At 49.7% G+C, this 19,466-nt stretch overlaps 7 protein-coding genes across 8 annotated transcripts; 3 read left to right on the top strand and 4 right to left on the bottom strand.

Moving 5' to 3' along the window:
• Positions 1–56: 56 nt before the first annotated feature.
• On the bottom strand, positions 57–2,831 carry CNH03750 (hypothetical protein). The gene is made up of 6 exons (XM_024657748.1): positions 2,677–2,831; positions 2,362–2,616; positions 1,065–2,305; positions 490–1,011; positions 281–442; positions 57–223 (listed from the first exon to the last, which is right to left on the bottom strand). The coding sequence occupies exons 1-6, from the start codon at positions 2,770–2,772 to the stop codon at positions 67–69; spliced, it is 2,433 nt and encodes an 810-aa protein (XP_024513413.1). The 5' UTR covers positions 2,773–2,831; the 3' UTR covers positions 57–66.
• Positions 2,832–3,260: 429 nt separating this feature from the next.
• On the bottom strand, positions 3,261–4,927 carry CNH03760 (UDP-galactose transporter, putative). The gene is made up of 5 exons (XM_572536.2): positions 4,743–4,927; positions 4,620–4,684; positions 4,128–4,567; positions 3,892–4,079; positions 3,261–3,842 (listed from the first exon to the last, which is right to left on the bottom strand). Exons 1-5 carry the CDS (start codon positions 4,754–4,756, stop codon positions 3,311–3,313), a joined length of 1,239 nt encoding a protein of 412 aa, XP_572536.1. The 5' UTR covers positions 4,757–4,927; the 3' UTR covers positions 3,261–3,310.
• A 1,140-nt stretch (positions 4,928–6,067) lies between these two features.
• On the bottom strand, positions 6,068–8,742 carry CNH03770 (expressed protein). Its single transcript, XM_024657749.1, has 4 exons — positions 8,490–8,742; positions 8,025–8,435; positions 7,739–7,952; positions 6,068–7,681 (listed from the first exon to the last, which is right to left on the bottom strand). Exons 1-4 carry the CDS (start codon positions 8,691–8,693, stop codon positions 6,195–6,197), a joined length of 2,316 nt encoding a protein of 771 aa, XP_024513414.1. The 5' UTR covers positions 8,694–8,742; the 3' UTR covers positions 6,068–6,194.
• A 222-nt stretch (positions 8,743–8,964) lies between these two features.
• Positions 8,965–10,810, top strand: CNH03780 (chaperone regulator, putative). The gene is made up of 10 exons (XM_572538.2): positions 8,965–9,062; positions 9,179–9,222; positions 9,297–9,372; positions 9,431–9,559; positions 9,689–9,774; positions 9,832–9,986; positions 10,046–10,325; positions 10,384–10,494; positions 10,547–10,637; positions 10,688–10,810. The coding sequence occupies exons 1-10, from the start codon at positions 8,978–8,980 to the stop codon at positions 10,738–10,740; spliced, it is 1,110 nt and encodes a 369-aa protein (XP_572538.1). The 5' UTR covers positions 8,965–8,977; the 3' UTR covers positions 10,741–10,810.
• Positions 10,811–11,044: 234 nt separating this feature from the next.
• On the top strand, positions 11,045–12,438 carry CNH03790 (expressed protein). Its single transcript, XM_024657750.1, has 3 exons — positions 11,045–11,147; positions 11,567–12,026; positions 12,083–12,438. Exons 1-3 carry the CDS (start codon positions 11,133–11,135, stop codon positions 12,211–12,213), a joined length of 606 nt encoding a protein of 201 aa, XP_024513431.1. The 5' UTR covers positions 11,045–11,132; the 3' UTR covers positions 12,214–12,438.
• Positions 12,439–14,123: 1,685 nt separating this feature from the next.
• CNH03800 (telomere maintenance protein, putative) lies at positions 14,124–17,833 on the top strand (the record flags this gene model as incomplete). 2 transcript variants are annotated; one of them, XM_572540.1, is made up of 10 exons in its annotated part: positions 14,124–14,302; positions 14,480–14,621; positions 14,680–14,701; positions 14,762–14,803; positions 14,866–14,951; positions 15,001–15,154; positions 15,200–16,074; positions 16,127–16,197; positions 16,253–16,348; positions 16,397–17,833. In XM_572540.1, the coding sequence occupies 10 exons, from the start codon at positions 14,124–14,126 to the stop codon at positions 17,523–17,525; spliced, it is 2,796 nt and encodes a 931-aa protein (XP_572540.1). In that variant the 3' UTR covers positions 17,526–17,833. The 2 variants fall into 2 exon arrangements, with proteins under 2 accessions (XP_572540.1, XP_572539.1); XM_572539.1 differs by having other exon boundaries at positions 14,680–14,803.
• Positions 17,829–19,224, bottom strand: CNH03810 (FMN adenylyltransferase, putative). The gene is made up of 5 exons (XM_024657751.1): positions 19,046–19,224; positions 18,951–18,991; positions 18,403–18,882; positions 18,119–18,349; positions 17,829–18,067 (listed from the first exon to the last, which is right to left on the bottom strand). Exons 1-5 carry the CDS (start codon positions 19,162–19,164, stop codon positions 18,030–18,032), a joined length of 909 nt encoding a protein of 302 aa, XP_024513432.1. The 5' UTR covers positions 19,165–19,224; the 3' UTR covers positions 17,829–18,029.
• Between the last annotated feature and the right edge of the window lie 242 nt (positions 19,225–19,466).

The following is a 19,466-nucleotide window of genomic DNA, read 5'->3' as shown; positions in this document are numbered from 1 at the left end:
TGCCAATGTGAAGGTTTTCAAACGGACTAAGAAATGAAGGCAGGCTGCAATACATGCGTATCCTGACTAAAAGAAATTCTGTCCCTGATAGCGGGTTGATGACAACTGACTCTCTGTGGGCGGGTAAAGTCCGAAAAGATCAGTTTCGTTACCTGGCGGAACAATCATTTGCCCAGGGGCTATCTCTGCTTCACCGCTATCGGTTGATTCCGGCATGTAGTTGCTACATAAGACGGATAGATAAGCGAAGATTTCATTCAATCAGAGAGGGCACACTTGCCTGGTCGTAAGAGAATTCTGGATAGACTGGAAAGGGGGATCATTTGATGTCCCCCAAGGTATCCAGGATAAGGCATCCATATCGTTTTGCCAATCTTGCTCGTTAAGAGCTGCGACTGGGAGCGGAATAGACGAGGTAGACGTAGCACCAGATTCGGCGTAACTGTGGCTTGATGAGCGGGATATTGTGCGATCAAATGTCACTCTTACCTGGTAGGATGGGTCGTAGAGTCGGCAATAGCTTCGCCATTTTGCGGCATAGGGGGTGGGTAGGAACTGGTTGCGGTATCACTTCTGTCTGCAGAATGCCCAGCCAGATTGCCGGTCAGCCAAAAGTCCATGGAGCCTCGATGGGCCAACCCATCATCACCCTTTTCATCCTCTGCCCAGAACAGCGTATGGTCGTATCCCAGGTCGTGCCACACTTTTGCACGCAATTTTTCGAGGACAGTCCATACTTGTTTTGCACCCGTTAACGAGGGCAAAGACTGATACGACCCAGGGCTGACTAGCCTGCCAGCAGGTCCCAGTAACGAGAATACTCTATCGATGAGCTGCATGCTGAGCATTTTGTCGGACGAGTGGGGATGTGCTGACAGATCAGAAAGCAAGACAGCGCATGGTTGTAGCGGTTGATATGAGCCTGGATAAAGCCAATGAAATGGCCGGTACGACGGATTGGTAGTCATCTCCAAAAACAGAGCCAAAAAGTATTGAAAGTGTGGTAATGCCCTACAAGATGCTTTAGCGTGTATGGCCATTCTATGACTGACTGGGATGCAAACCTCGATCGAAGATTTGCCCAAATCACCTTGTCTGACATGAAGGGCTGATACAATATACAGTATGCTTTAACCGTCGTGAGATGCAAGAGTGCTTGATTCCATTGTTGAATGGCTTTTGAGGCTGTGGTGGGCGGCGGAGGTCGATGATCAGTAAAGTCGTCCCCCCCGACACGGACCGAGAGCTGATCCAATATTTCCTGTAATGATGCTGAATGGGCATGTAGATTGACGCTCTCTAGACGACGGGACTGACGCCGGCGTAGGTCCTCAATCTGCATCTCCAAGGGGGCGATGTCGGAAAGAGTGATATTCGGTGCTTCTTGCAGTCGCTCTAGAATGGTTCGCAACTGGGTGCTAGCTTCATAGCGTCCAGCCGCAAGCACGTACTTTGGTTCGACCCACAGCTCACGATCAAGCGAGTCGGTGCTTTTGATCTTACCAATAAGTTCGTCCTTCATCTCGCTGATTACTTGAGTGGTGCAGCGTGAACTCGACATGATGCCAGGTAGACCCTGAGCTATGCTTGTCATGGTATCGAGATGCATAAGGTGCCACCATACACGGCGACGCTCTTCAGTCGATATAGGGTCGAGCTCGAATTCGGTGCCATCGCGATGGAAACCCATCGACTGTGCAACCCTTAGAGCCACGGCGACAAATGAGCAAGAGCTAAAGGCGTCCTCTTCGCGGATCAGGGTCGAGTTAGCGAGTATGTAAGCCATCAGAGAGTACACCGAGGGATAGTAGGGGAAACCGATTACTCGAAGGGCTTCTGGCATCAGGCCGCGCAGTTTTTGGCCGACTCGATCGCTCCATGGTTCGTGAATTGTGATGGACCCAGCAGATAAAACACTGATTAAAAGAGGGAGAAAGCTAGGATTCCTGTGGAGGATACTCAACGAAATGTTTTGAGCAGGACGTGTTAAACGCCAAGACCAAAACTCGTCATAGGCGGATTCGAACGATGGAATGTGCATTAGAGGGATGAGAGGATGAATGCAGTCCATAAACGCTCGAAAGAGGCGGTCGCAGACGAGTTTCGGGGGAAGGGGTTGAAGTAATTTTGCTAGACGAACGGGACCCCAGCTGATGCGATCCGGCGAGGTTCCAGTGGACGGGTTCGGCACACTTGTCGCCGCCCCGGGACTGCTCGAAAAAGCTGGGGGAGTAACCAGGTCGTCTGGGCCGCCGGTCCTCGGGAAAAGCGGGAGGTTGCGCAGAATCCGGTCAAGCTCGAGGCCCTGGCAGCCAGTTGTCAACTCTGGACAAACGATGGGTCATGTAAGTGGCTGCTCACTTCGGCATCCACACATGCCCAGAAGGTACTTTCCGTATACCGTGATCTGCCCCCACTATTAAGCACCAGATACCCGGGTTTGAGCTTTCCTGTCTCGAGTGGCGATGGGCTGCGTTCCGAACCCGACGACTTGTTCCTTCGAGGCATCTTGTTTGCCGAGTCGTCCGTAATCGGGTCTTTGCGTTTTTGCGACAGGTTAGACTGGTATACACATTGGGCTTGGTTGCGGACACAGTTTCCGCACTTTGGGCGCGCCTGGAGATAAGATTAGCAGGGCTCGAGGCGGCTCGGCTATAGCTTCAGGAGTGTTCTGACCTGATCGCACCGTACCCTCCGGTCGCGGCAGACTTGACAAGAGTAAGACGGACGGGACCGCCGGATGTCCGAGAAGCGTTGAGTGGGAACTGACATGCTGCGGAAAACTTATTGCTGAGCTTGGCAGTCGAAAATGCGGACGTTGTACGGTTCCGTTGTGAGAATGACGAAAACACACAAAATGGTAGATTTACAACGAAGGACGACTGTGCCACGCGACCACGTGAGTTCCAGGTGACAACGCGCCTCAGGCTTCTGTATGCCATCCATAATCTTGATCTACGTATGTTCTTCTTTGACCACTATACTTATTTTCTCCACACACAGGCGCCTACTACTTTGAACTCCTATCTCTAGATCTAAGGCAACTTAGCAGTGGAAGAAAACACCGGCGGATAAATGTGGAAGGGTTTATTCACGACGTACGAGTTAACATCGAAGTAATGTTCACCGACCACTAACACGATTTGCCTTCTGGGTATTCGTAGATAACTTCTTCTTCTAATGTAACAGTCTCCAAAACAACTAGTACTGATTCTTCGAACAACCCTTCTCACTCAGGCCGAAAGGAATAGATAACCTTTGTTCCTTACAATGCGATGCATATGCCATGATGTAACACTCTAGAATATGGTCAGTCTTTCTTCGCTTTCTTCATTACATCCTTCCTTTTCATCCCAGCCTCGACACCGATACCAGCGAACACAACGCCCACACCCAACCATTGACCTTTTGTGAGCCTGTGCTCAAAGACGACGACACTAAGGAGCATGGTAAAAAGCTTCCTTGTGACGGTGACCATGACGAGGGTAAGGGAGCCAAAGTGCTGGATAGTTTCAAAGATGAAGAGCTGACCCAAGCCACCAAGAAGGGCGTATGCAAAGAGAGGCGCAAGAGCGGAAGGATGGGAAAGAAGGAAAGAGATAGATTCCAATGCCGCAGGAGGGGAGAAGCTGAGAGTAGAGGTTGGCACAGAAGAGCCAAAAGGCGGAGGTAAATGGGCGAGAAGAGATATTGGGTTGGTGGGGAGCGGAAGGACAAGGAGAGGTAATAGGATAATTTGAGTAGTGAGCGCCATTGTGAACATCATCTGCTGGCCGGTGTATGAAGGATATGATGAGAAGATTTGGTCTTGGGTCGAGTTTGTCAGGCCATCGATAAGAAGGCTATTCCGGTATGAGCTTGATGCGGCGACTCCACGTAATGATAACTCACTTGACAAGTAACAAAACGAGTCCCCACATACTATCACTTCCACCCTTCTTCTTTTTTGATGTTTCAGCGAAAAGCATGAACATACTAATGCCGACGGTAACGAGTGCTACGACGATATACTTATGAGGTGAGAACTTTCGTCGATAGAGAAGGACGTTGAGCAACAAGACTGGGATGAGCTTGCAGGACTAAAGATGGAATTAGACACTACATTCAAAAGAGTAAGGAGTAATCACCTTGCCTAAAACCATTGTAGGATATGAGATATGCCTCAAGGCAAGGAATCCAATGGGACTGGCTATCGTCTGGAAGACCGAAACCTGCACGAGGAGTGCGAGGAGACTCTTCTTCGGCGGCTTCGGTGCCTTCTCGACAACCTCCTTCGTCTTTTCGTTCAACTCGGACTCTTTCTTGTTGGCTTTGGCATCACCATTCAATGCGGTTTGGCTTTTACCGAACACTTCTTTCAATCCTAACAGCTGGCCCAGACCTCGCCCTTTCCATCCGTCTCTCCAAGCTTTGAACGACAAGTAACAAAGCGCACTCAAGCTGGAAGCCAGAGCTTGAGCAAAGTTGAGGAATAATGGCGAAGGGAACTTATCGCCGGGTGGAGGGTCTGAAGGTGAATGGGGCTGTTGGTGAGGATGAGGGTGCACAGAGGGAAAAGGTTTTGATACTTTGCATCTGTATCAGCGTGAAGACAAAGGAATCCAGAAGGAAGGACTGACACCGTTCTTGAGCGATGGCCCACAGTAAAAAGGCAGCGTATACACCCGAGATACACACAGCTAACCTTGAAGACATAATCAGTTTTTAACGCAGCATTTCTGCTTGCGTCAGATGGAACTTACCTGAGGACTCCCATTTCAACAGAAGTTACCTTGGTCTAGCTCTTCAGAAGCTAAGCCAACGTAGCCTTGTAAAGCTCAAATGCGATTGAGTATCAAATGAAAGCTTTGCCAAATTTCCTCTTAATCAATAGAGGGGGGTATCAATGCGTTTCAGATCTTTTGAGATCCCGTTTTATAGTCGATTGCCAACGAAAAAGATGGAAGAACAGATTTCGAGAAGCGGTCAATCGAACGCGTCCGAGCATCCACATCTTCCACGTCGCAAGGTAAACAACGGACATCGCCCAGCTCCCCGCTTCTCGGTGTCCCGATCTCCTCTTAGGAAAGAAAGAGACCACCATCATCTCTTCTGCATAGATGATGTACAGACAAATACGACGTATTCTAGCAATAATCCCTGTCATCAGATAATTGAAATAATGGCTAACCGAATTGATCACCAAAGTTTGGTCTTCATTATGAACACCACATCGTCACAATCAGCTACTACATACTACCGATACAAATAACAACAAGTACGCCTCTCAAGGCTGCGTTCCTGCGTCGATCGACCTGACACCACGAGGCTGCTCAGCACACATCACCCACACATGGCCCTATCGAAGCATTTTTACTCACAATACCTGACTGCAGCATCACAGATAATGTCGAGTGTAAATCTGGCGGGTCGACCTCTCCAGGTGCGATACCAACCCCCGCACGCTCTGTCATACAAAACCTCCTGCACGACCGATATTAGCTCTTCTCTCCCGAAGCAGATTATTTGCTACCTACCCCACGCTTATCACACTTTCTCCCTCTTGTGGGTGCACGAGACTCTTGCGATAGAGGCGGAAACATTTCGAGCAGAAGTAATCTCTCTATTGGAGGAGATCATTTGCGGAGCGTATTCACATATCTCTCATCGGGTCGCTCATGATTATAATTGAAAGGCTGTAAAAAACGCGAAGGGAATGATGAATGTGGATGTGGTTGGAACTGGAGCCCGTTTGGGGAGGACCGTATATTACTATGGCGACTAAGACTCCAGCGAACCTCTGGCATTCTATCACCACATCTGAAGCCGCCGCAATTAATTCTCTTAAAGCTTCTTATGGCTTCTTAGAAAGGTATTGTGAAATAATAGGCAGGACCAATCTTCCCCTCTTTTGATTACGGTGAAGTTATTGTTGGTCTCGTTCGGTCCGAGCCTTCCAAACTTGGGTGATTGATGGAAGCATCCTCGCTAACTCGTCATGATCTTACGCGCGTAAATCGGTCGACACTCGGCAGTGTTTTGCATCAGGAAGCACTGAAAGGCTGATGGATGATGGGGCATGACAACATCACAAATTGCATGACGACAATGAATACAACCTGGCGAGTACATATGAAAGGTCCAACAGCAGTTACCACAACAAAACATCGGAGCTCTCCATCACACCACGCGGCTCTTGTGTCACCGCTCTTGTGTCATACTGCTCCCCATATAGCCTTCCATTCAGACAACCCCAGTCCCAATGCCTCCAACGGTGCCAGCACAATTCTTCCCCACGTTCCTCTCAACAACAGCATCCCAATAATCATCCACCACCAATCTTTATCCCATCTTCTATATTTCGCGACTTGCTTCGAGTACGTGCCGGGCGTTGCCGCAGAGCGAACAAGACCCTCGGCGGGGTTTCTCCTGTTAGGCCCAGGAGTATAAAGTGAGGACGAGCAGTAAGGTTGGGAAAGGGACGGGATACGTAGACGGTTCAAGCCTAGAGCTCTTTCAACAGAATCCCTCCAGCTCTGTAACTTTAGCATGAAAAGGAACAAGAGCGTCTTGACAAGATCACGTTTCCTGTTACGAGGATATCTTGGCCTGATAGAGCTGCCAAATTGCACTACTGGATAACCGAAGAAAGGATTTGAGGTGGAGTAAGGCTGGATGTCATGAGGTTGTGGTGTCATTGCGGGAGAATGGATGGGAGACGGTGACGGAGATGGCTCAAGAGTGCCGGAAGGTGAAGGAGGACGATCAATAGGTGGTGAAACGGATATTGTTCTCGGTATCGGGGCGTTTTCCTCTTCCTCATGTTTTACGCCGCCAAGCTTATGATTATCTTCCAGTCCAAGCTCTTCCGGAGTTCCCTTCCATCCCTCCAGCCACTTTGCATGATGCATCTGCAATCTTCCCGAATAGCTTCGCACAGGATCATCATCCGCCAAATGACCTGGAAGGCCCATCAACCGCAAAGCGGGTCTATTAGTTCTTTTCTCGCGCTCGTCAGGCGTTCCTGCTAGGCTCTTTTCCAGCAGCGCCGGGCGAAGCACTTTGCGACGAGGAAGCGAAGGGATAGAAGGTGGAGGGGGAGGCTCATCTTCCGAATCAGAAGAGTCAGAGAGAAGATCGATACGCGCTAATCGAGAAGGTGAGAGATAGAGATGAAAGTCGGAGAGGGATTTGATGCGTGAGACCGCTGCGGACGAGGGAGCTCGAGTAGGTGGTTTACTTCTTGACGTGAGGGTACTACTTGCCCTGGATAAAATCGGTTGTGGATCTTCCGGTTCGGTCAAGGACTGTGTTATAAGACCCGTCATCGGGCCTACGGCGGCAACATCAGATGCAGATATGACTCTGGTCATCTCATCCTCTTCATCGCCATCATCATCTCCCTCCACCTTTCGGGATCTCTCATCACGACTCTTGGTCATTCTCAAATCATTTCCATACCCCGCTCGAAACATGGCTTTCATCATACCACTTGAAGCGCTATTCTGCCTACTAATCAATGGAGACGTTCGGCGGCTCGGAAAAGGCGTGTTGCGCGCTGTGTAGTATACGTCTGCTATAGAGGTGCATGATGTGCTTCTGGAAATGGAGGCAATAAACGAATGACTCGAGTGGCGGGAATAGTATGCGTAAATGGGATTATTAGAGGGCGAGAATGTATAAGGGCTGTCGCCACCGTATGCTGTGTACAGCGTTATTGAAGATCACACAATTACAAGGGACACTGCTATGCACATACCTTGTGGGATCTTGTCCAGTTCGAAGACTTCGGCTAGTGATTCTTTCGTGTCCAGGAATGCAACCCTTTCTAAAGCAGATTTGGGGAGCAAATGCTTGACAACGGCCCACATGCTTCGCCCTGTCCATCCAACGTTGATAACGTATACCGCCTCGAGGAGGCCCGGAAAGCTGTTATGTCCTACGGAAAGTAGTGTAGGCAGTAGATCAACCTCCTAGAAACAGGCAATTGCTTCAATTTATAATGCCCCTGGCATGAATGGATACGTGACTTTTATTGCACTTACAAGGTTTCGATATCCCGCACCGGCTGCATCAACCAACAAGACAATCCCTTCCCCTCCTTCGCCCCTCGCCTTCCCTTTTCCCCTCCCATACCCATCCACCCCACTTCCGTCCCACATCCCTTTACTCCACCAGTCCTTAGATGTCCTCCTACACATTTCTAAAGCCCACCATATCCATTCTTTGACATCATCTAGCATTCCTTGTTCGTCCCTAACAATTTCGCGCGCGGTGAGAACGACAATTGGTCTGTTGAGTTTATCGGTGTGTGAAGGGAGGGGGAGGATGTGGAAGAGAGGGGAATCCGAGTATGGTAGGATAGAAGGGATAGGGCCGTGTAAAGAGAGAGAAAGACGAGTCGACAGGACTGAGAGGAGGAATGAGTGTGTCTTGTTTTGGTCATAGCGGTTTCTCTGCAATGTCGCATTAGTCAAGCTTAGATGATACGAAATCAAACTAAGACTTACTCTTAAAGCTCTCCATATACTTCCCACATCATCAACCCACTCTTCAACACCATTCCACGTATCTTCATCCCAGCCTTCCTGTACCCGAAGTTGTTCGGCGTCGTCTCGGAGATCTCCTTGGAGTTGCTGTGCAAGCGGTAGATATTCTCTATACTCTTGTCTAGCCACTTTAGTTCGTTCTTGTAGTTCTTCTTTGTCTGCCATACTTGTTCTTTACCGTCTCATGTTCAAATTTAGTATCTTATAGAAGCACTCCAACAAAGAAAAGTAAAAAGACATGACGACCAGGTGGGCCAACGGGCATCTGCCGAATTGACCATGGCGGCAAAAGTGATACGGCCATAACCGGTGTTAGCCACGTGTATTTGATTCCGTTCAATTAAGGAAGAGGAAGACGCGCCTTCGATGATGCGCGAACCGCCCACCGTTCGTTTTTTTAGCAAAGCCCACATTTCGTCCTGACCTCATTTCTAAACTGCAGACAAATAATGCTCCCCACAACCCTCTTCTTCTTACTGACGCTAGCCTTACTAGGCGGATGCTTGGCGGAATCGCTTTATAACGTTTTAGGAGGTCAGTTTTCTTTTTCTTTAAGCGGAGAAATGGAGGAGTAAAAAGTGGAGGTTTCCACGTCGACGTTTACGCGTTTTTTTGCAGAGAGGTGACATACTAATGGAGATGTGTTGTAGTGAGAAAGGACGCTTCAGACGCTGATATCAAGAAGGCGTACCGGGTGAGTATACATCTAGAGGCCGTATCTCAGCTGTGAATGATAGGTGAGAGCATGAGAGCTGAATTTCATTGCAGAAATTGTCAAAAAAATATCATCCCGATATCAATCCTGACGAGGCGGCCCACGAAAAATTTATCCAAGTTTCTAAAGGTCAGACGATATGATTAATGTATACGCACGTTCTGGGGCTTACGGTGACTGTGTATAGCTTATGAGGTCCTGTCAAACTCTGAGACAAGGACGATTTACGACAGACATGGCGAGCAGGGTTTGAAGCAACATGAAGCTCAAAAATCTGGCGGAAGCCAAGATCCGTTTGCCAGATTCTTTGGAGGAGGTTAGTCTTCATTCGCTTTGCTATGGGAAGAGGATTAGTAAGGAGCGGCGTGAACGAGGTGATGGGGTGAGGGGGGGCGATTGATGCCCTTTACTGTGGGGGACGATTTACTGACCTTGGGATTCGTAGGTGCTGCACAAGAGCAGAAAGGTCCTGGATTGATCACGAATGTTGAGGTTTCCTTGGCGGACCTGTACACAGGCAGAACGTTGGAGGTACGTTCTCCTTGAAGGAAGCTTTTTGAAATAATTGCTAATGCTTGTTGATTGCAGTTCCAAATACCTCGACGAGTCATTTGCCCTCATTGTCACGGATCAGGAGCGGAGTCTGAGAAGGATATTCATTCATGTAACAAGTGTGGAGGACAAGGAGTGGTCGTCCAGCGACATCAGGTCTTCCCCGGAATGTTCACCAATGTCCAAATGACGTGAGTCATCGCAACCAACCCTCTCAGCAGGCTCATCCACTAATGCTTTTGCTTGAAAGGTGCCCTCATTGTAATGGTAAAGGCAAACAAATCACCCGCTCATGTCATGTCTGCCACTCTGAAAAAACTGTTCAAACCCAGCACACTCTCGCTCTACACATTCCTGCCGGTGCACCCGAAGGATTTGAGGAGGTTTTCCATGGAGAAGCGGATGAACAGATTGATATGGAAGCGGGCGATGTAGTGGTACGGGTGAGGAGTAAGTTGAACGAGGGTGAAGGGGCGTGGAGGAGGAAGGAGAATGGGATTTTGGGAAGGGTAACATTGAGTGTGGCTGAGGTAAATCCCTGTTTGGTGGAAACAGAAAGAACTTGGCTGAAGCGTTATTTTCGGACAGGCATTGCTTGGATTTGAGAGACGCTTGACGCATCTTGATGGTCGTACAATTACATTGTCACGGACAGGAACGACCCAGCCTGGAGAAGTAGAAGTGATCGAAGGAGAGGGTGTAAGAATTCTAGCACCCTAATTGTTTTGCGAATCTGATCTATTGTTATTAGATGCCATCGTACATGGACATTCCGCCGGGGGACATGTTCATTGAATATTCTGTCGTTTTCCCCACAGCAGTATCCTCAGAGACTAGACAGAGTAAGTCAAGCATTTTCCGCATGCATGTCAACCGTATTAATCCTCTGTAGAACTCTCCGATATATTAAAGTATGCGCCACCTGTGCACCACGACGAGCTGTAAGATGAGAGAGGCCATAGAGATAGTAGATACCAAGCGTCTGATCGGATGCATACGTAACTTCTTGTTGGATCCACCTTGGCGGTGCCAATCTGCGGTGATCGAGGTGAAATGCCGAGCGGTGCCTGGTTGATAGCCCTGACCCCGCGGGGAAATGCGAGCCCGGCCGCAACCGTTCTGGTCTTGTGACCCAGCTGCGGCACCCGATCTCTGCTGTTGTGATGTGACGACAGCAGATGACCTATCGCAGCTCGACTCGATAACTTGGCCCTCCCATGTATATATATACGGCCGACACCGGTCTGCGATCCTTCCTGTCTGCACCTCTTATTGCTTTCTCACAACATCACTCCAACCAGCCAATAAACACAACAACTACTCTGACGCCTGCCATCATGACTAGGACTGAGGTGAGTTTTGGCCGCTCCACCGCCCGAGCTGGTGACGTCTCCATCTCAATACCGCAGTGGAGCTGCATGCCAAGTTTGGACCAGGCTAACAACTGTCCTTCCGCTTCGTCTCCAATCCTACCAATCACTGTTTGTCTGCCTGTCCTCTATGCGCTGTGGACCGCTGCCCTCCTACGGCCTCACGTAAATGTGCCTTCACCATGGTATCTTCATCTGGAATGTCTTTTACCACCGTGCTGCGCCCTTATTGTATGTCCCCGTGACCGTCTCCTGTCTAACCGGACTACTCCACTCCGCGCCTATCTTTTCTTCCCATCTTGCTTTTACCCTTGTTTCGTCTACGATCTATTCCCCACCATTCCTTCTCGCTCCACCTATCCCATCTTTCCATGTCACCCCACTACGCACTGACCCAACAGCGCAACCAATACCCCGCTGCCGTCCTCAAGGACCGTCATTCCCGCACTGGTCTCGACAAGACCCAGTGGAACCACAAGAACGGCGATGGCGCCCATAACTGGGGATCTACCGCCCGTAAAGGCGATGACGAAGCTTCCGGCCGTCTTGACGGTGAGGCCGAGGCTGAAGCCGCTCTAGACGAACTCCCGTCTTCCGACGTTTTTGACCTCGATGAAGAGATCAATGATCCTGTCGGTGCGATGCCTGTCACCGACTCTGGCAATGACTTTAAGCCGATGGACCTTGGCAAAAGAGGGAGTATCCAGGGCCAGAGTAATATTGCTACCAGCCCCACCGATAGTATGAGCAGCCTTGACTCTGGCGACAGGCCTGGGATGGGGAGGAGGATGAGTGCGGTGAGTGATGAAGAGAGAGAGAAGATGAGGCTCTATAGGGAGGGTGTCCTCCACAAGAAGCAGGGTTGGTTTTCATATCCATCTCCGCTTTTACTTATGCTGACTTGTCCTTAATTGCAGGCGTCGACTTGGCCCACATCGCTAGKTCCTCGCACGGTATCGCCATKTCGCCTCCCACCAACAGCTACCTCGGCCCTKTCAGCCCTTCCAACMCCAGGTATGGTTTCAATTTTGTAAGTGTTCAACTTTAGCACCTCTTTACTCTTATTAATACAATATAGAACAAGTAAAATGTTGTATCATTATATATGTCGAGCCGGTACTCGACCCCACCAATGTGCATTTAGTCTTTTGATGTTGTGTCCCCGCGCTCAGAAAATGTTGATTAGCCTTTATATCAGAAACCCTCACGTTGTAGGATAGTCAGTCGCAGCAATGCCGGAGCGTTTGTAGTAAATGTGACCAGGAAAGATTTACAGAATTCATACATGACAATAGTCTTGCTTCATTATCAAACTTCGACTAAGATAGCACAACAGCTTACTAGGACGCATTCATCCTTTCCTGGTGCCCCTTCTTTAATCTCTAAAGACAGCATACTCAACCTTCCTCACGACTTTCACTATGCCCAGTGCCATTCCTCGCGACCAATTCACCACTCTTCACAGTCCTGCTCCGTACCGCCGTTCTCGCACCTTGTGCCGCTCATTGTTAATTATTATTTCATTTACTAGCTTACTCAGAGTATCTTCACCCAAGATGTCTGCTGTAGTTCGAGGGAAATCCAGAATAGCATGAAAGGATATCAAAGGCCTTAGAACCTCGTGGTGTATCGTGATTTAGAGCAAATCGAGGATCAACAAAGCGCGAAGAGGGCTTCCTTTGTAAGCTGTAAGATGTAATCGGCCTGAACATATCTCATGAAGGACTACCGCTCACTATCCGACCGACGCGTGCCTACTGATATGCCGACAGATTATGCTGTCTACTTCTGAGAAGAATTATTTCTCCTTTCAGTGAAATCCTAAAGAGGCCCTGGCCTTCTAAAAAAGGCGTGTCGGCAGATTGACCAGTAAGAGAAAGGGGAGGAAGAACGTTGCATTCCAGCTTTCTAGGCTGAGTCGATAAGTTGTCGCAGCGAGGTATGCAGATGGTATTAAATGGAGCCGGTAGAGATCCTGAGCTAGTGTCGCCCACAGGAACAGGAGGACTGGCGGTGACCGTTATTGAAGGAGTAAATCCAAAATCGAGTAGGTGCGAGGGTTGGAGAAGATGAATTAGAGTAGGGAATGAAGTTGTGGATGGGTGGATTGGAATGGTTTTTAGTCGTTTCGGTTGCTGGATATGGCGTTTGGCATTATGGATTGATCGCAGGTAGGAATAAAGGCCTACAATTTGCTTGATAAATGTCTGTTTATAGACCTGACGAATTCATGTGAATTGATAGGTCGACAACGCACTTATTGATATCTGTGAATTGCGGTCGATTGCCGACCTTTATCAATAAATGGTACTCTGGTTGTTCAATAATCTATCGCTGTTAGAAACAATAATTTCCGACTGCCAACAAACGAGCATGTGGTGGGCTCAACGGACATTCGGTGAAAGGCGGAACTGCATTTCTTCACGTCGGCCGCGCTACTGTGCTGAGTCTCGTACAGAGTTTGGTGCAGATTCAGGTGCAGATTCTGAGCAGCGAGCAGAAAGCTAGATGATGTATTGCTGAGCCGTTGTTGGCAGAAAGGCAGATCCAGCTGTAGTAGTAGTGGCGTTTCGACACAGAAGCCTATTGATGTTAGAAGTTGAATCTGAACAGATCTGAGTCAGCGGTCAGCAAGATGTCTGCAGCACGAGATATATATTCTAGCAAGATTGCTTGATGAACTGCACTTATTTCACCACTGCCGGTATTGCCCGGCGTGAAATGTTTTGACAGATAGGAGCGCTACAGCAGCGCCAGGCCCCAGTACCCAGTACATGCCACAACGGCGCCCGGAAGGCAGAGCAGGGATGCACAGTATTTATTGGATACCACATATCGTCGCGAAGCGCTGAAAAGGCTGTACTTGTGGGGATCAACTTGTACTTGCACGCAGTTCAGTGATATAAATGCATGCATACAAGGATGAGAAATGTGAATGCAAGTCGTGGCTGAGTGGGGATGACGTGTCTGCAGTATATGGGGGTGGTTTTTGAGCGGCATTGGCGAGATCCGATAATTAGTGTTACTCAGTCTCACGGCTGCGAGTCCTCCTACCGTCCTACCGTCTCCTATTCCATCCTTCCTTCCAACCGCTGCACCCCCTCGCCACCGCTCTCTACGCCGCAGTCCAGTCAACCGTACGTCCTCCTTTCTCCCTTCCTCACAAACGACACCCAGCGCAGGCGGTGTCGTCATAGGCATCCCGAGTCGAAAACCAACGCGCGCTAGGAAGACACGCTCTACCACAACGCTTCTCCCACACCTCTTATGGTCCAACCGCTCTATCCACAACTGCTGACTGCTTTTCTCCCCAGAAGTCAAAATATCCACTCTGCATCCGCAGCTTCTTCCCACATGTCGTCCTTATTCGAGGCCGCCGCGGCCTTCGAAGAAGCGGCTGCACATGGGGCGAACCCCGTCATACTCGAAAGGTCAGGTAAAGGACACTCCCCTGTGGTAAGTGTTGCAAGCATGTGGTGGAGATATACTTGCTCACCTAGATCCATCAACGCAGGTCACTATGACAGACATGAGCGGTGCGAGTTCCCGTGCTCCGACATCGGCTGAGATTGATGCTGTCATTGCCGCTGCGATAGCCAACGCACCTCCACCACCTCCTTCAGACTTTAACTCTGACAGTGAGTTGCCTTCTTCCTTCAGTAGACGACGGGAGAAACAGCATTAATGGCAGACTCATTAGTAAACCGTTCTGTAACGCCACTCATGACAAATCTTTTGCCCTCGGCAGTTGGTAGTGACGGGCGAGTCAACCTTTTCGTGGGGAACGTAAATCTATTTACTTGCTGCACACCTAAAGTTGCTAACTCTGTGTTAGCTCCCGTATAGAGTTCGATGGCAGGATCTAAAGGATCTTTTCAGAAAAGCGGGAACAGTATTGAGGGCGGACGTCAGTTTGGGACCGGATAATAGGAGTAGAGGATACGGTACCGTCTTAATGGGCAGCAGGGAAGATGCTGCACGAGCAATAGGTACGTTGGCTGATCCTCGTAACGTTCCATACTAATCCAAACCAGATCGCTACAATGGCTACACTTGGCAGACAAGAACCCTTGAAGTCCGACCTGACCGTCTCCCGCCAGAGTATGAGCCCCAGTCCCATCCCATTCACCACAACGCCAACCCTCGCTCCGCCATGTACTCTTTCCATAACTTCCCTGGTCCCTCTCATACACCTTTTTCCATCCCGGGCCACATCACCCCTCAATCCGGCCAAGGCTGGCTCCCTGGACAAATACCGAGTTCAAGGCCGTTCTCGGCGGCCGGTGGCCTGATACCCGGAGGCATGGGTGTCCCATCGAGTTCAAGTGCTGTGGGTCTGACGAGCTCGACGCCGATACCTGGGGCGCAATCGCCCCCTTCTGTCTTCGGAGCTCAGCCTCTTCCACTCAGCGTGCAAAATACGGGTCTGAATGCTTTCCACTCGCTTGGACAGTCACCTCTTGCTGGATCTCTCACATCTGGTACTGGAGCTGCTATGCCTGCAGGTGTTAGCGCAGTTCGCCGCGATTCTCTCACACCCTTTGGAGCGTCCCTCACAACTTTTGATTCTGCAGCGGCCCCTCTCTCGAGTACGTCACCTAATATGGCCGTTTCACGGCCTACATCGAGCAGTGGTAGCGTCAAGCCTCCTTCTCCTGGTGGAAGCCGCGCTCCTCCACCAGGTACGCTTGGCCCCCTTCCTCCTTCCTTGTTTGCCGGTATAAAACCTGCGCCAGCTGTTGATGCGATAGCACCTACGATTGCAGGAGATGTACCAGCACAGAGTCCAAATGGAGGAGCGGGGAGATTGGCGGCGGCGCCGATTCCTCAGTTGGAAGGATTGGCCAACCAGGGAATGGGATTAGGTCCTCCTAGCACGCTGCATGACCGAGTGATTTTTGTCTCAAACGCAAGTCAATCATCTTTGAAATTTCACCGCAGACGCTGACTGAATGTCGCAGTTACCTTTGTCGATGCAATGGCAAGATCTGAAAGACATGCTAAGGCCTGCGGGAACCATTATTCGAGCAGAGTAGGTTTCCATTTTTCATTCGTGAAGAGTACCTAGGTGCTGATTCAAGTAAAAGTGTTGCCACCGATGCCCACGGAAAGCCTAGAGGATTCGGGACTGCATTGTTCGCTACTGAAGCCGATGCCACAAGAGCTGTACTTTTGTTCAACGAGTGAGTGGCCCAAAGCTTCAACGCAGATCATAGCTGACCAGCCGTTAGCCGCGAGATCGGTGGTTTCCGGATTCGTGCTCACTTGGAGAGGGACATCCACCCCGAAGTTTCTCAGCGTAGTGCCAGAAATTCTGTATCTGGAGAGGCTACTTCTCTGGGTATCCAGGACCACCTGACTGGCGTCCCGGAAGGCGTCAAGGATATGCTCCAAAGCAATGGCATTACTCCGATCGACACCTCTGTTCCTTCCACCAAGCCTAGTAGCACTTCCCCCATTGCCAAGCTCCCTTGGAGTCTGAACACTTCTTTACAGACTCACACCGCCCCAGGGCATGGCCAACCCCCTCATGGCGAACCATCACCCACCTCTCACACTCCCGTGTTCCGTCACCCCCACCATCCCGGTCCCATATCCATGCCTCCCTTCCATATGGAACACGGGAATCCCATATCACCACTTCACACTCGCGGTCTCCCTCCTATGACACCTTCCATGCCTGGATTCGTTTTCAATTATCCCGAGACGCCTCCTCTTCACGGGCACGCCTCTCATTTTATGTCTCCTGCCGCTGGACCATTTTCACCAGGCATTCCTGTCACATCGCCCGGTGCATTCCAGTACAACCCTTTCCTCAACCCTGCTCCTGGAGCTCCTGTTAATCGCTTCCCTTCTACTCCTGGTAATCACCCACAAGCCGGTTCAGCTGCACTGGGCACACCTACGACGCAGGCGTTTCCTAATGGGCCGATTGGATATGGGCAGTATGCCGGTCCCCCAGGTGGGGCGTTACAGGGCAAATCTGAGAATTCACCGCAAGCCAGGCAGGGACAGGATTACTTTGCCAACGCGATCCCTCCTCAACATGCTACTTCCACAGCTGGAAATAGGACGTTGGGCGTTGGTGCTTTGGGCGGGAAAGACAAGTTGCGAAGTAGTCCACTGAGCGGGGGGGATGGTCAGAACGATTCGGATGAAGAGACGAGAGCGCCGTCCGCGGTGGGTGATGAGTTGGCGAAGATGGCGGAAGAATTGACAGTTGATGACGAGAACGAGGATGGAGAGCCAGGGAGGCAGAGTTCGAGTGGATTGAGCCTTTCGGGTTTGGGTTCAAGTGCGGCAGTTAGCCCACGTGGTGGAAGGGCTAGTATGGACGATGGAAAGCTGGGTAGGCACTAGTTAACATTTCTCTCTTTTTTTTTCCTTGTTTCCTTTTCGGTGAGGGTTAGTGAAGAAGTTGGCGGCCAGAAGTCAAATGGTCCTGGGTTTGAGTTGGGAAAATTCATTCTTAGTCTTTTTCTTTCGGGCAGGGAGGTCTCTTAAATTCATTCATTTCTTTCAGGTATATATATATATAGTCTCTTAGTTCTGGTTAGTGGCGTTTCATAGAAAAGAAAAAGGGATTGGAATTTTAGCATTTGACGAATAAAAGGTGGGATTCAAAGCAAGAGCATTATAGGGAATTTCATTCGGGTAGAAGGAGAAAAAAGTGTTTTATGCATAGTTCTTCCGAGCTTTTCTCGTTTCGGTCATAAATAAATATATGACGCTTGTCACCACTTGAATCATTTCCCTGGCACATTCATTTCCATCGCTACTCTACATGTATAGGCCCCGTCTAATATATGAGTTACAGTGTTACTGTTATGCTATGTATCCCGCCGCTAGTCAGAGACTGCTTTTTCAGTGCCTTCCAGCACGTTCTTGGCTTGCGTCTTTCACTAATCCTCTCATTAGTACTGCTGGTTCAAAGATTCCAATCACTGACTTACGCCTATGTGCTGGTTCCCATCCCCCTTCCACACTTTCGCTTTTCAACAATGGGTTCGGTAAAGTATTTGTCGTTGAACCCAACGATGTGTAACCTTGGTCATACAGTATACAGTACGGCACCTGAAGTTCAAGGAGGAAGTCCCATACATCCGAGTATGTCCAATGAAGAATAGGGTGGACGCGGATGAACTGAGGCCAGGAAGGGTCGGTGGGTGCTATTATGTCCACGGCTGCGCGCTTCCGTTAATGACTGCGCAGAGTGAGTAGATGAGAATGAACTGACCATCATTGGGATCACCCTGCCTCGTACCGACCAAAACGCCTTTTACTCCCCTTCCTCCTCCACATCCCAGCCATTCCTCCAAAGCAGCCTTCATACCCCCTCCAAATCTGTACAAATCCAGTCCATACAGCTTGGTGGATGAAAGTACAAACTCGTCGAGTTCAGCAAAAGGGTTGGGAGCTGTTATATATATTGAACGGATTGGTGGGTACGGAAGATCGGTCGGTGGGTGGTGGTGGGTGGAGCGAGGATGTGAAAAGGGTGGGGACGGGTTGGAGGCTGGTGGGGTGATGGAAGGAGGCGTACATGCTGGCAAGGAAGGTGGAAGAACTGGTTGGGGCGAAAGAGGTTCTTGCGGGGTACGAGATGGCAGCGGAGGGATCGTTATCTTTGGAGAAGGCTTGGGAAATAGATGAGGTGGGAGGGAAGGGGTATGTCGGGCATACAGGACAGCAGCATAGAGATGCAGCAATACCGTACCTGGAATGAATTGCCGACAATTAGCCTTGAGAAAGCAATGGCAGCAAGCAGCTTGCAGGTAGACATACAATCTTTACCTCCATTAAAAGAGATCGCCACAGTTTCCTCTCTGCATCCATCCGCCATCAGCAGTCGATCCAAATTGCACAAACTAAATACGCACCCAAGGATGTCGATGACAGACTCGATTAGGACGAGGGCTTCGATTATGAGCTTGCCGAGCGAATCTTGCTTTTGAGCTCTTTCCAGAAGAGCGTGCAAAGACTGGGATATGTTCGCCATGGTCCCGATAGCTGCTCTTTGGGGCCTCTGAGGAGATTCGAAGCGCTGAAGAAGGCAGCGTGGGCGAGCGACTGAGAATACGTAGTAGCCGCGAAGAGCGCGATAAATAAGTCCGTCCTCTCGGATCTCATTTCGGTGATCTCCGGTTTTACCGAAAACAAAAGGCGGGTAAAAGTTGAACAAAAAGCACAAGATGTTAGGCATGCGCCAGGACAACCTTGTGTAGAAAATGTTGAATGATCGTTGAAAGCGTTCAATAGTGTGTAGCTAAACTAAAAATGACAGAGACCAAAGTAATGGAG

Source organism: Cryptococcus neoformans (assembly GCF_000091045.1).
Source record: "Cryptococcus neoformans var. neoformans JEC21 chromosome 8 sequence".
Taxonomy (NCBI): Eukaryota; Fungi; Basidiomycota; class Tremellomycetes; order Tremellales; family Cryptococcaceae; genus Cryptococcus; species Cryptococcus deneoformans.
This window is presented reverse-complemented; position numbering and strand designations above follow the sequence as displayed.